The sequence below is a fragment of the Esox lucius genome, chromosome 23 (genome assembly GCF_011004845.1).
Source record: "Esox lucius isolate fEsoLuc1 chromosome 23, fEsoLuc1.pri, whole genome shotgun sequence".
Lineage (NCBI taxonomy): Eukaryota > Metazoa > Chordata > Actinopteri > Esociformes > Esocidae > Esox > Esox lucius.
This window is the reverse complement of record NC_047591.1, coordinates 1071062-1084443: the sequence shown is the minus strand read 5'-3', so window position 1 is coordinate 1084443 and position 13382 is coordinate 1071062. Positions and strand designations below refer to the sequence as shown.

At 42.4% G+C, this 13382-nt stretch overlaps 1 protein-coding gene across 7 annotated transcripts in view; it reads right to left on the bottom strand.

Moving 5' to 3' along the window:
• Positions 1-13382, bottom strand: part of stab2 (stabilin 2) — an 84603-nt gene that overhangs the window by 27275 nt on the left and 43946 nt on the right. For all 7 annotated transcript variants that reach the window (XM_020044328.2, XM_013131945.3, XM_020044329.1 and 4 more), the window contains 11 exons: positions 13135-13183; positions 12970-13046; positions 10010-10135; positions 9767-9840; positions 9547-9621; positions 8341-8460; positions 8207-8251; positions 8026-8106; positions 7780-7935; positions 7277-7408; positions 802-861 (listed from right to left, as the gene is read on the bottom strand). In XM_020044328.2, the coding sequence (XP_019899887.1) occupies positions 802-861; positions 7277-7408; positions 7780-7935; positions 8026-8106; positions 8207-8251; positions 8341-8460; positions 9547-9621; positions 9767-9840; positions 10010-10135; positions 12970-13046; positions 13135-13183 (995 nt within the window). The remainder of the gene's footprint in view (positions 1-801; positions 862-7276; positions 7409-7779; positions 7936-8025; positions 8107-8206; positions 8252-8340; positions 8461-9546; positions 9622-9766; positions 9841-10009; positions 10136-12969; positions 13047-13134; positions 13184-13382) is intronic.

Below are 13382 nucleotides of genomic sequence, written 5' to 3'. Positions count from 1 at the left end.
AAAATCCTGCAGTGCACGCAAGGTCCGCCTGCTCAAGCCAGCGCATGTCCAGGCCCATCTGAAGTTTGCCAATGACCATCTGGATGATCCAGAGGAGGAATGGGAGAAGGTCATGTGGTGTGATGAGACAAAAATAGAGCTTTTTGGTCTAAACTCCACTCGCTGTGTTTGAAGGAAGAAGAAAGATAAGTACAACCCCAAGAAAACACCATCCCAACCGTGAAGCATGGAGGTGGAAACATTCTTTGGGGATGCTTTTCTGCAAAGGGGACAGGACGAATGCACCGTATTGAGGGGAGGATGGAAGGGGCCATGTATCACGAGATCTTGGCCAACAACCTGTTTCCCTCAGTAAGAGCATTGAAGATGGGTCGTGGCTGGGTCTTCCAACATGACAACGGCCCAAAACACACAGTCAGGGCAACTAAGGAGTGGCTCTGTAAGAAGCATCTCAAGGTCCTGGATTGGCCTACCCAGTCTCCAGACCTGAACCCAAGAGAAAATCTTGGGAATTATCTTTTAATACCCAATCACGTAATCTGTTGCCATTTGACCTAATAGTTGTGGGATATTTCACCAGCTTTAGTTTTTTAGCATTACACAACATGTACAGTCTTTTGTTGTCCCAGTCCCAAATTTTTTGAAACGTGTTGCTGGCATTAGATTCATTTTTCCAAAAACAATAAGATTTCTCAGTTTCAACATTCGATATGTTGTCTTTGTACTATTGTTTATTCAATATAGGGATCCATATTTTATGCAGCATAATGTTCAAATATCCCTCAGTGAAAGAATAATGACCTCCAGTAGTTTGTAGAAGGTCTTGTAACCATTGTGATCAGCCACGTCAGTGAGGTTCATCTGTAAATGGAGAGAGGGGGATATTGAGAAGGGTGAGACAAATAAAGTGCGATAAAGTAATGAATTAGGACAAGAAGCAGTTGATCAGGGATTCAAAAAGTACTGCTCCGGAAAAAAGTAAGAGACCACTGCACGTTTTCTTTCCTTTCCAAAAAAGTCAAAAAGGAAGGTTTTGAGTGAGGAACAGAAGGATTAAAATTAAGAGACCACTGCAAATTGAACGCTTCTGTTCTTCACTCAAAATTTTCCTTTCAACTTTTTTGGAAAGGAAAGAAAAATGTGCAGTGGTCTCTTTTTTCTGACCTGTATAATTTTTTCCGGAGCTGTATATATTTGGGGTCACTTACAAATGTCCTTGTTTTCAAAAGATAGATACATTTTTTATCCATTAAAAAAACAGAAATACAGTGTAGACATTATTAATTGTGTAAATGACTATTGTAGCTGGAAATGGCAGATTTTTTAATGGAATATCTACATAGGCGTACAGAGAGGCCCAGCAATTGTGGGTTCGATTACAGGTTCAAAATGGCCAGATACAAAGAACTTCCTGCTGAAACTCGTCAGTCTATTCTAGTTCTGAGAAATGAAGCCTATTCGATCTGAGAAATTGCCAACAAACTGAAGATTTCATACAACGCTATGTACTACTTCCTTCACAGAACTGTGCAAAATGGCACTAACCAGAATAGAAAAAGTGGGAGGCCCTGGTGCATAACTGAGCATCACAGGTCCTAAACTGAACTGGCACGTACATTAAAGAATATACCCACAAAACCCCAGTCTCAACATCAACAGTGAAGAGGTGTCTCTGGAACGCTAGCCTTCTAGGCAGAGTTGCAAAGAAAAAGCTATATGTCAGACTGGCCAATGAAAAGAAAAGATTTAGATGGGCAAAAGAACACAGGTGTTATGGATCACAAAGAAGAACATGAGATACAGACCAAATGAAAAGATGCTGGAGGAGTGCTTGACACCATCTGTCAAGCATGGTGGAGGCAATGTGATGGTCTGGGGGTGTTTTGGTGATGGTTAGGTGGGAGATTTGTACAGGGTAAAAGGGATCTTGAAGATGTAAGGCTATCACTCCATTTTGCAACACCATGCCCCCTGTGGACGGTCCTTGGTTTGGAGCCATTTTCCTCCTACAACAGGACAATGACCCAAAGCACAGCTCCAAACTATGCAAGAACTATTTAAGGAAGAAGCAGTCAGCTGGTATACTGTCTATAATGGAGTGGCCAGCATCGTCACTGGATCTTAACCCCAATTGTGCTGTTGTGGGAGTAGCTTGACCGAAGTGTCCAATAAGCCAAACCAACTTGTGGGAGGTGCTTCAGACTACCTTGCGATTACCTCAACAAATTAATCACTAGAATACCAATGGTCTACAAGGCTGTAATGGCTGCAAATGGAGGATTCTTTGATGAAAGCAAAGTTTGAAGAACACAATTATTGTTTCAATTAGATTTCTTACCTTGTCAATGACTATACTTCATATTCATTTAGCTGTATTTCCTATTCAAACTCATTTAATATACAGTTAGGACCAGAAATAATGTGACACAAGGTTTGTTATTTTGGCTGTGAGTGATTATGGGCAGGGAAACTTAACACAATGCATAAGTGCTGATTAACACTAAACAACGGACAATAGATAAGACATGGTGGCCACACACACCCTGTACACATCTCCTGCAAGGAACTGTCCATGTGACTGTCATAGTTTCGATAGACCCATGGACTATAGGGGAGGTTGGAACATCCCATACAAGCATGCCATGTAGGATAAACCTTTCTTATTGGAGGATAATAGATGTGTAATGGATGGCTACGATCACTGACTGCCTCCTATGTGTATTGGCATAAAATATTAACTTTGTAACACCCCTGGCCCGGGATGCTGAATCAGGAGACGGACAGCTGTTGGCCACTGTCTGCCCCTCAACCGTAACAGCAAACACACCATAGGCACACTAATAACTGTAGCTAGCTCACCAGGTATCTCACAGGTACACGGTTCTCTATCACACACAGGAGTGGAGCCAAAAGAGGCCAATGCCCACCAAAATCCCACTTTATATAAGCTACGGCCCTGGGAACCCTAGACACACCCCTGCTTTCCAAACAATCACTCCAGACCCAACTGTAAGACCCAACCCTCTTAATGTGAAATGCAATAACATGAACACCTGAAAATAGCTCTTAAAGGAATGCACTTTACAGAAATACAGGGTGGTAACACAGCACCCCCCATTACAAGCCCTCAACACTGAGGGCACAAACAAAGTCACTCAGGCGACCTGGAGGTCTCCTCTTTCTCCGAGGCCTCGCCGTGTTCTCCCCGAGTGTCTCTTCTATTTAAGCCGCAGCTGGTAGCTCAGTCCCTGCCTCCTGGGAGGCCTCCTCTGACGGATCCGCCCCCTGGCTGTCTCCATTGTGCCTTTGCTCACCCCTCATTGTCTGTCTGCCCCTGTAAGGAGCCAGTCTGTCCCTGTGCATCACCACTTCGTGCCCCCTTAGTGGAGTTTGGATCCGGTACACACTTCTCCCATGCGCTCTAAGACCTGACAGGGACCTAGCCATGCACTGTCCAATTTAGGGCACCGCCTCTTTTTCCTTGCTGGGTTGTGCAGCCACACCAACTCACCCGCCTTGAAGTGTTGCCCTCTTGCACGCACATTGTAGTGGCGCTTCTGACATAGGCCTGTGCTCTTTAGCTGCTGTCGAACACATTGGCAGACTCAAGTTGGTCCTGTAGCCTCCGGGCATAGTCTAAACCGGACAGCACTGATGTTTCCTCTGGCAGGTGACCAAACGCCATTTCAGTTGGGGTGTGAAGCTCCCTTCCCAGCAAGAGAAGAGCCGGTTAGCAGCCAGTAGAGTTGTGTACTGACTGACAGGCCATGAGGACCAGGGGAAGGTGTTTTTGGTGTTTTGCCGTCACAATGGCCAGTGGCTGAGCTATGGTACGGTTGAATCTCTACACCAGACCGTCGCTCTGAAGGTGAAGAGGGGAGGTGCGGGTCATCTCCACACCCAGTAGCTGGCACATTACGGGGAACACCCTGGACTCAAAGTTCTGCCCCTGATCATTGTGGATCGACTCAAGCACCTCAAACCAGCTGATAAAACCCCCAGCAGCACATCGACAACTTCTCTGCCTTCTGGTCAAGAAGGGCGTATGGTTTGGGCCATTTTGTGTAATAGTCCATTGCAGTCAACACCCTCTGATCAGGCTCAATGAAGTCGGCCTGTTCCATCTCCTCCACAGATATGTCCGCTGCTTCCTGTTGTGCCAGTGCGTCTGTTATGCGTCTGGGATGAATTTTCACCTGTTGTGCGTCACTGATGTTGATCTCATGCTGTTCCAGGTGAGTACAGCCCACATCCTGTTCACTCGATGCAAAACTGTCCTTGAACTCAGTTAGGATTTGCTTTAGCTGCTCTTGTGGTTCTGAGTTGCAGATCTCGTTGTTCCTCCAACAGACGTCTTCCACTGCTGCCAGAGAAGAGCCAACCCACCCCCCCTCCAAAGACTGTAGGGGCGGGGGCAGAGATGGTTACGCAGCTGACAATGTCTTGGTGGTTTCCCTTGGTGTGACACTGGAGACAGCTGATGGTCGTGTGTGGCGGTGTCCGACTGAGTTCCCACACCTATTTCCGACTTCACAGAGGATGCAGAACGACAGCCCCCCCACAAAACATCTTTATGGAATCTTATAAAAATGGAAAAGGATATAAAAAGATATCCAAAGCCTTACAAATGCCAGTCAGTACTGTTCAATCACTTATAAAGTGGAAAATATCTAGATACCAAGCCAAGGTCAGGTAGACCAAGAAAGATTTCAACAAAAACTGCCAGAAGAATTGTTCGGGATACAAAGAAAAACCCACAGGTAACCTCAGGAGAAATACAGGAGGCTCTGGAAAAAGACTGTGGTTGTTTCAAGGAGCACAATATGACGATACTTGAACAAAAATGAGCTGCATGGTCAAGTTGCCAGAAAGAAGCCTTTACTGCACCAATGCCACAAAAAAGCCCAGTTACAATATGCTCGAAAACACCTTGGGGGGGGGGGGGGGGGGGGGGTGAGCTCTAAACGCATGGGGAATCTTGTAAAAATTGATGGCAAGATGAATGCGGCATGTTATCAGAAAATACTGGCAGACAATTTGCATTCATCTGTATGAAAGCTGCACACGGGACGCTCTTGGACCTTCCAGCATGACTGTATCCCTAAACACAAGGCCAGGTTGACCCTCCAGTGGTTACAGCAGAAAAAGGTGAAGTTTCTAGAGTGGCCATCACAGTCTCCTGACCTTAATATCATCGAGCCACTCTGGCGAGATCTCAAACATGTGGTTCATGCAAGACGACCAAAGACTTTGCGTTAACCTGGCGGAATTTTGCCAAGACAAATGGGCAGCTATACCACCTGCAAGAATTCGGGGCCTCATAGACAACTATTACAATAGACTGCACGCTGTCATTGATGCTAAAGGAGGCAATACACAGTATTAAGAACTAAGAGTATGCAGACTTTTAAACAGGGGTCAGTTCATTCTTTCACTGTTGCAATGTTTTATTTTATGATTGTGCCATACTGTTATGACCTATAGTTGAATGTGAATCCCTTTTTTTTTTTAAGATGTGTTTTGCCTGTTAACTCATGTTACACATATTAACAATTCTCAGAGGGTATGCAAACTTTTGAGCACAACTGTATTAATTAATGGTGTGCCTTGTGACAAAAACATTTCAGAACCACTGAGCTAGACTAGCTAGCTGTAAAGAGGCCTCATCACCAACCTGAGCTTGTAACTTTAGATGTGGCAGTGGCACTTACATCTAGACTCATCTGCTACAGTACATATACAGAAACTCCTCCTCCACTCCCTCTAGCCTCGCCTGCGCCTCCTTGTCTTCATGATCCTTTTTCCCTTCAATTCAAGTCTTGCCTTAGTGAATTAGCTACCACCAGATGCCAACAATGACATGCCCTGTAACCGGTGCGTTCTCGCTCTCCCCTCAAACAACATGCAGGCGTGCCATGTAGTGTGAAGTTGCGGCTTGATTGACACATAGATCCAAAGCATACTTGCGTTTTAGATCAGCACTATCATTATTTTCAAGGGCTTTAATGCACAATAAGAATGACTGATGAATAGATCTGGAGCAAATTCTTCATTTGGAAAACAAAAAAAAAGGAGATCCAGGGCTATTCATAAAACATACCAGGCCCCCGACGCCCAGATCTCTTCATAGTAGCCTACAGAACTGCAAAATTCTGAAAATGTAAACAGCTCAACTGTCAACTGGCGCACTCACTCAACTCACCCACCACCCACACCAGGCACTGCCCTCCCTCACTGTATCTCTTATTATCAGTATCATCTCACTTATAACAAATAAAGATTTATTTTTATAATAATTCAAACTACATACAGATTGATTGCCCCCCACATACAGCTCCGGAAAAAATTAAGAGACTACTGCACCTTTTTATTTCCTTTCCAAAAAAGTTGAAAAGGCAGGTTTTGAGTGAGGAACAGCGTTCATTCTGCAGTGGCTTAATTTTAACCCTTCTTAATTTGTCCAATTAAATTTCAGCTCCTGAAATAAAGGGACTGTGTATGATAATGGTTACAATTCCTAAACGTTTCATATGATATTTTGTTCAACCACTTGAATTAAAGCTGAAAGTCCTGTGTCATGGTACAGTGAGCAGCAGCACCATTCCATACACCTTCAGTTCCAACCATCACATGAATGCATCCTGGACTTGTTGTGTCACATGTCTTCAATTATAGTTCACACCAGGTCCCTGTTTGCTAATTTGTATGTGTTTAAATGTTTCCCCACTGCTCCCCACAGTGTGGATCATTGTTGTTGTCATTTGTGTTGCCGCTGAACGTAAGTTTCTTTAGAGCTTTGTGTACCGTTGATTTGCTGCTTTAGTCAGCCATTTGCTTTTGTTGTGTTTTGTTGTGCTCTGTGTTTGTTTCTTAAAGATTCTACACCGATTACTCCTGCCTGCACCTGGTTCCTTGCTCCTGCAACACCGCATCCATTACAGTCTGCACTTCAATTGCATCTCGGTTGTTTCATTTCAAATCCATGGAGGTGGCATACAGTGCCAAAATTATGAAAATCGTGTCAGTGTCCAAATATTTCTGGACCTAACTGTTTTCATGGTGACTTTTGAAAAGTAGTGTACATTTATTTGAAGAATATCACTAGTTAAGAAAATTTAAAATAATCTCTGACATACACTTCAATGTAATTTAAAATATAATTTAAGCTCAGCAATTCAACAATTTTTTTTAAATTACATATTAATAAATACAATTTGTGTCAAACAAGAATGTTACATCTTATCGAATTCTGGAAATTGTATATTTTTTTACTTACTGGCTCCTCTGTCTCATCAAAATTCCTTAGATTCTCTGGTATCATGACAGTGTCAATCTCATGGATGATTCCATTAGTGCTTGGATCATCACTGTGCACCACTTTAACCTTGTTATTAATTAGAATGGTACCCTGGAGAGAAGAACAGAAGACCTGAAACATGCATGTAACTATCGGGGGTGCAGGAATTGAGGTTGCACCTGGGCACATAAGGAAATCTTGCACCCAGGCCTGGTGTCACCATGTTACGCCAGTGACCTCATAATTTTTCAGAAACCAGATGCAACATTTATATTATACTTTTATAATGAATTTTCCAGGTTTATTTTGCCTGAAGACATCTACAACACTACCATCTATGGTTATATAATGGTATTATTTCTTTAGTAATTTATTCTAACAATTCCATGTTTCCTACATTAGTTCTGACTAGAACACAAAAGTAATAATCCACACACAATCAACAAAAAGAATCCTCTGAGTGTAATTATCTTATTTGTTACCTCAGAGTAGGTGATGGTCAACACATCTCCCGTGAGTGTGGTCAGGTTTCGGGACATGGTCAAGTCACTGGCCAGTAGAGTGTGACATGATACAATATGATAACGAACAATGTTGATACCCTTCCCTTTTTTGCTGAAACTCCGCAGGTCTTTCACCTAAGAGCAGGTCATTACAAATACAAAAATCAGCAAATTCAGACGTAAAGACATGCAAGTATGCTACCACACAAACACTGGATTTCTCACCATATCATCCTTGGCGAAAGCCTCAGCCGTTGGAGCAAAGACTGTGTATGGACCCCGCCCCTTCAGAGACACATCTGCCATCTGAAAAAAACAGAAACATCACAGATAACTACCTTTATTACTAGGTTGTCTAATAACAGAATATTATAAAAAAGTAAGTGTGAACTGATCAGAGACTTACCATCCCCATAAGGTAGAATTCCCTTAGCTTCCGTGTAAGTAGCTCCTATGGATAAGAAAATGCTTGTCATTGATGAAAAGAAGAGAGTGGTAGAGATATTGTGAGAAGAGTTATGTATTCTCTCCTTTGCTCACCCTGCCAACAGTTCCTTTGCAAGTAATACCGTTGCCCACGTATCCATCCATACACTCACAGCTGCGTTCCCCTGGACCAGTCATGTTACACCTGGCATACCTGTGGCATTCCCCGTTTTTCTGCCAAATAGATCCCGACACTATTAGTCCTCATACCAAATGGTGTTTGCTCTTCCCTTTTTAGTCTATTACTTTTGAGAGAGTTGGTGTTCTATTTCAGGCAGACCTTATTTCAGGCAGACCTTAAATTCAGAGTAGAATTTAATAAAAAAAAAATACTAAATATCATACAAAAATATTTTGAAGTGAAAGTCACCCAGTAATCAAACTCAAAACCCTCATGTTGCAAGCGCCATGCTCAATCATCTCAGTTTCAAGTGACCATTTCCAAATCTGAAAAAGGTTTGATTTTGCATTTCTGTATACATTCACCATGTGAGAAGTGGGATGTTGAGTTAGGTTTAGTTGACATGTATAGCTGGGTGTCATCCGCATAGCAGTGGAAATGGATATTGAATTTACAAAAGATATGACCAAAGAGAAAGTAGTTAGATAATAAACAGAAGGGGCCCCAGGACAAAGCCCTGGGGAACACTATTAATGACAGGAGATGGATGTGATTTGAATGTTCTGAGTTCGATGAATTGAATTGAGTGCGGTCAGAAAGATTGGATTCAAACCAGTCCAAAGGTGTGTCAGTTATACCAATAGAGACTAGTCTGTCGAGGAGGATGTTATGAGAGATGGTATCAAAGGCCGCACTGAGATCAAGGATAGTTAATAGTCCAGAGTCAGCTGCCATGAGAAGATCATTAGTGATTTTTACCAGTGCTGTTTCAGTGTTATGGCAGGGGCGGAAGCCAGATTAGAAATAGGACGGAGGTTATTGAAATTTATGTGACCTGCACCAGGTTTCTAAAGTATAGGAGTTATTGCAGCAGATTTTAGAGGTGAAGGAACAGTGCCAGAGGTGAGAAAAGAATGTATAATCGTAGTTATTAGGGAGGAGAGAGAGGGTAAGCAGGCTTTTACCAGGGTGGTAAGTAGAGGGTCTAGCTGAACGGTAGTTGGCTTTGACTTTTGAATAAGGTCAGATATTTCAGGAACCGTGAAACTTACACAGTTGTAATTAATCAAATACCGAATTTCCAAATGGTTTCAGTAACAACTTCTATAAAACCTGATGTGTTAAGGGAGGATATTTACCTTCCGACAGAGATTAATAGCCATACAAGAATCTTTCCCATCTCCTTTGTAGCCTTGGCTACACACGCACAACGTCTGAATAGATAACATGAAATAGGTGAGTTATTGGTTTACATCTGATTGATGTACAAAGAATACACAGGCCCATCAATAAACCTAGACCAATGGAAATGCAAAATGACTGGGCTCTTCAAACAGACAGACAGATGGACAAGCATACTTTGTTAGGTCCGGTATGAATACAGTCAGCATTTACATGGCAGCCTCCTTTACCATCCAGACAGGGGTTGATTTCTGAGAATAAAAAAACGTTGTTTAACATTTTGAGAGTGTATGGAGTTATCTAACAATTTCTTACTATTTCTCATTCCTTGCCCAACCCACAGCAAATGAAAGAGCAAAAATGTAACATTAGGTTATCCTTTGACCCATCACAGTGAGCATATACAAAATGTACACTTACGTACACACACCATCCCATCGCCATGATATCCTGTGATGCACACACACTGCCTGCGTCCTGGGAGAGTCCTCTTACACAAAGCATGGGAACTACAACCTCCATTATTGTCTTTGCAGGCGTCTTTTGCTGTACATGCATGCATTCACACATACAGACCAATTTGTTAGACATTATTTCCTGTGGGGTTGTCGTGTGCTATACTATAGTAAAACCCTGTTTCGAAAAAAGTTGGGACATTGCGTAAAATGCAGATAATAACAGAATGCTATGATGTGCCAATCATTTATCCCTATAAGTAATTGAAAATACTTTTACTACAGACCCATGCTGTTGTAATACGTGCATAATGTGGTATGGCTTTGTCATGCTGAAATAAGCAAGGTCCCTGTACTCTTTTGCCTGAGTGGTGAATCCCTACTTTACTTCTGAAAGACAAAAAATTGGTGGGGCAAAAACCATTTCAAAATATAGGATACATACCAGTAAAGCTACAAAACTCCCACTTGCTACTAATGTGTTTATTTAACACATCAACAAACAGCGTGGCTCCACAAAACACTTAACGACAGAGCAGCTTGCTTCTATCAGGTGTTGTAGTACACATACTGGAGAGAGAACTTCTTGTGTAATTGCTCTCCATCTCTCTCACACACATGTAAAATTACCACTGTCACATTTACAAACCTAAATTAGGAATGCAACCAAGCTCAGAAACAATGAGCCTACAGGGCTATACGCAAACAGAAATGAGCTCAACACCACTGAAGGACACAACGAAGCGGAAAGACAACTTTTTAGGGATAGAGATCCATGCTATAACAACCTTAATAGATATGCATGGACACACTGACACTCGTCACCATCTATATCAATCAATCCAGCACAAAAATATGACCAATGCACGAACCATCACCACAAATGCAGGATGATAAAATGTGCTTTCACTCACCAAGGCTGAGGGCTCACTTGAAGAGAAAGGTGGCACCGCGGTTCTTCCTCCGGGCAAACCTTTAGATGACTTTGGGAATTAAGTCATGTAGCTGCTGAATCAGCTGGTTTTTGATGGACAACATGGCCAATGCGTTGAGCCAAGGCTGTCCCATGGTATTGCGAGTGAAGGTTTTTACCCTCTTCAAGGTGGAAAAGTTCCTCTCTGACTCAGATGTCATCATAGGTATTGTTATGATCATTTTCAGAAGAGTGACGGTCTCAGCAAAAGCCTCCTCTAGGTTGTTCTCATGGATGGATCTTAGCCGAGGCAGGGCAGTCTTACCAGTGTGAAGCTCAGTGTGGCAGTAGTGTTCAGCTCAGAGTTCAACTTTTCCTAATTTCCTAGAGGCCACAGTTTCACTGCGCAGTCAAGCTCATATGTAAGGAATGACAAGACAAATTGTTGGAAGAGCGAGCTGTCAACCAGCTTGGCAGCGATCAGGTGGTCACTTAGTGAAAACCTTGCTCCACCTGGGAGATGACTGTGTCGCATGCCTCTATCACCGGCACTGTGTTGGTTACTTGTCCGCCTGGCTCGTCTGTACGGTGGCAGCCCATTCATCAGTTTGCTTCCGCATATTCTGGGCATTCTCTTTGAAACGAGTGAGCACACTGCTAATCCCAGATGCATCGATGCTCTGTTTTTGCAGAATGTTGTATAAAATATCAACTTCTGGCTTAAGGAAGAAAAAAACCATACCGTATGCCTCACTTGTGGTGGCCTCATCCATCCTGGTTGTGTGCGTATGTCTTCCATACACAGGAGCAGCGCAGCGCGATTTTCCCAAACTACATTGACAGTTCTACTTTTAAAGTTCTACTTTTAAAAATGCAGGATGCTAATTCTTGCTGAACAAAGTTTCTGCATGGTCAGGTTCAGCTGGTGAGCATAGCACTATCATTAGCGTCTATACCCCTCGCACGTTTCCACTAATTACAGCCGCACCATCATAAGTCTTAGCGAACAGCTTTTCTCCCAGCTTCAGTGGTTCCAGCACACCCTTGATGCTATTAGAGAGGCCAGCTTTATCTTTGACTTCCACAAACTCCAAAAACCTCTCTGTCACTGTATTGTCAGGCAACATGTTTCGCAACACAACCACAATTTGTGATTTACAGGAGACATCAGTTGTCTCATATGCCTGCATGGCAACAAATAATGTATCTCCTAGTGCCTCTGAAGTCTCGAATCGCCCTCACACATCTACCCTCCTCGGTCTTCTTGACGACTAATGTTGGCGCCAGACAGACAGCCAATCAGGTCTGAAATACGAAATGACGCTGTAGTGGGGCTGTCAGCCCCACTTGGCATCAAATTCATGAGATCCACATTGATCACACTAATATTCTGAGCATGCGTATTAATATTTTCACACGTCCAATGTACATTGTGAGAGAGGGGCTAGCCCCACATTCACGCTTAGCCTATGGCCTACTACTGCAAACTCGAATCAGCAGAACGCAGTCTTAAGCAGCAAAGCTGGGACCAATGAACATGAAATAAAATCCTAACACAAATGATATGCAATTTAAGAAGACGCTATATTCATAGATAATACATTTTAGGAAGTAATCTTCAAGAAATAACAATAACAATGTGCCCCACCTGCCCCTAATGACCAGTTGCCCCTGCTGTCAGGGATGCTCTTTTTATACTTAATCATGTTACTGACCTGTTGCAGATTAACCTAATTAGCTGTGAGATTTTCCATCAGATGTTCCACCCTGTCCTAGCTTTTTTGAAACGTGTTGCTGGCATCAAATTCAAAGTGGGCATATATTTTTCACATATATTTCTGTTTCAACATTTGATATGTTGTCTTTTTACTATTTTCTATTGAATAAAAGGTTTAAATGATTTGCACATCATTACTTTCTGTTTTACACAGTGTCCCAACTTTTTGGTAAATGGGTTGTAATTTCAATACCAGTATTATAGTGAATGTTCTTGGGCGTGACGGGAAGGATACCTTTGCAGTCAGTGCCGTTGCCCTCAAACCCCGCCAAACATTTACAGTATGTGCCTATACCGATTTCGAATACACAACTGTAAAATATATTGAAACGGGAAGTTAGAATAGTTCAAACAACTTGCATGTCATTAGATCATAGAGCAGTGAGAAACGTCCACTCACATTGCACTAGTGTGACAATTTTTGTCACCACAGTTTTCTTTAGTGAACTCTGAAACATAGAAAACAGGGATTACATTTTATTTTCATGGACACAATTTGAAATGATTGATTGAATAACTTTTGAATGATTCGTGAAACATGTACAAGGTCATTTAACATTTCCTCCATTAACATTTCATCAAATTAACATTACCTCAATAACAATTTCTCCAGTGACAAATTGTTGGTTAGAGAAGGGGACTTTACTA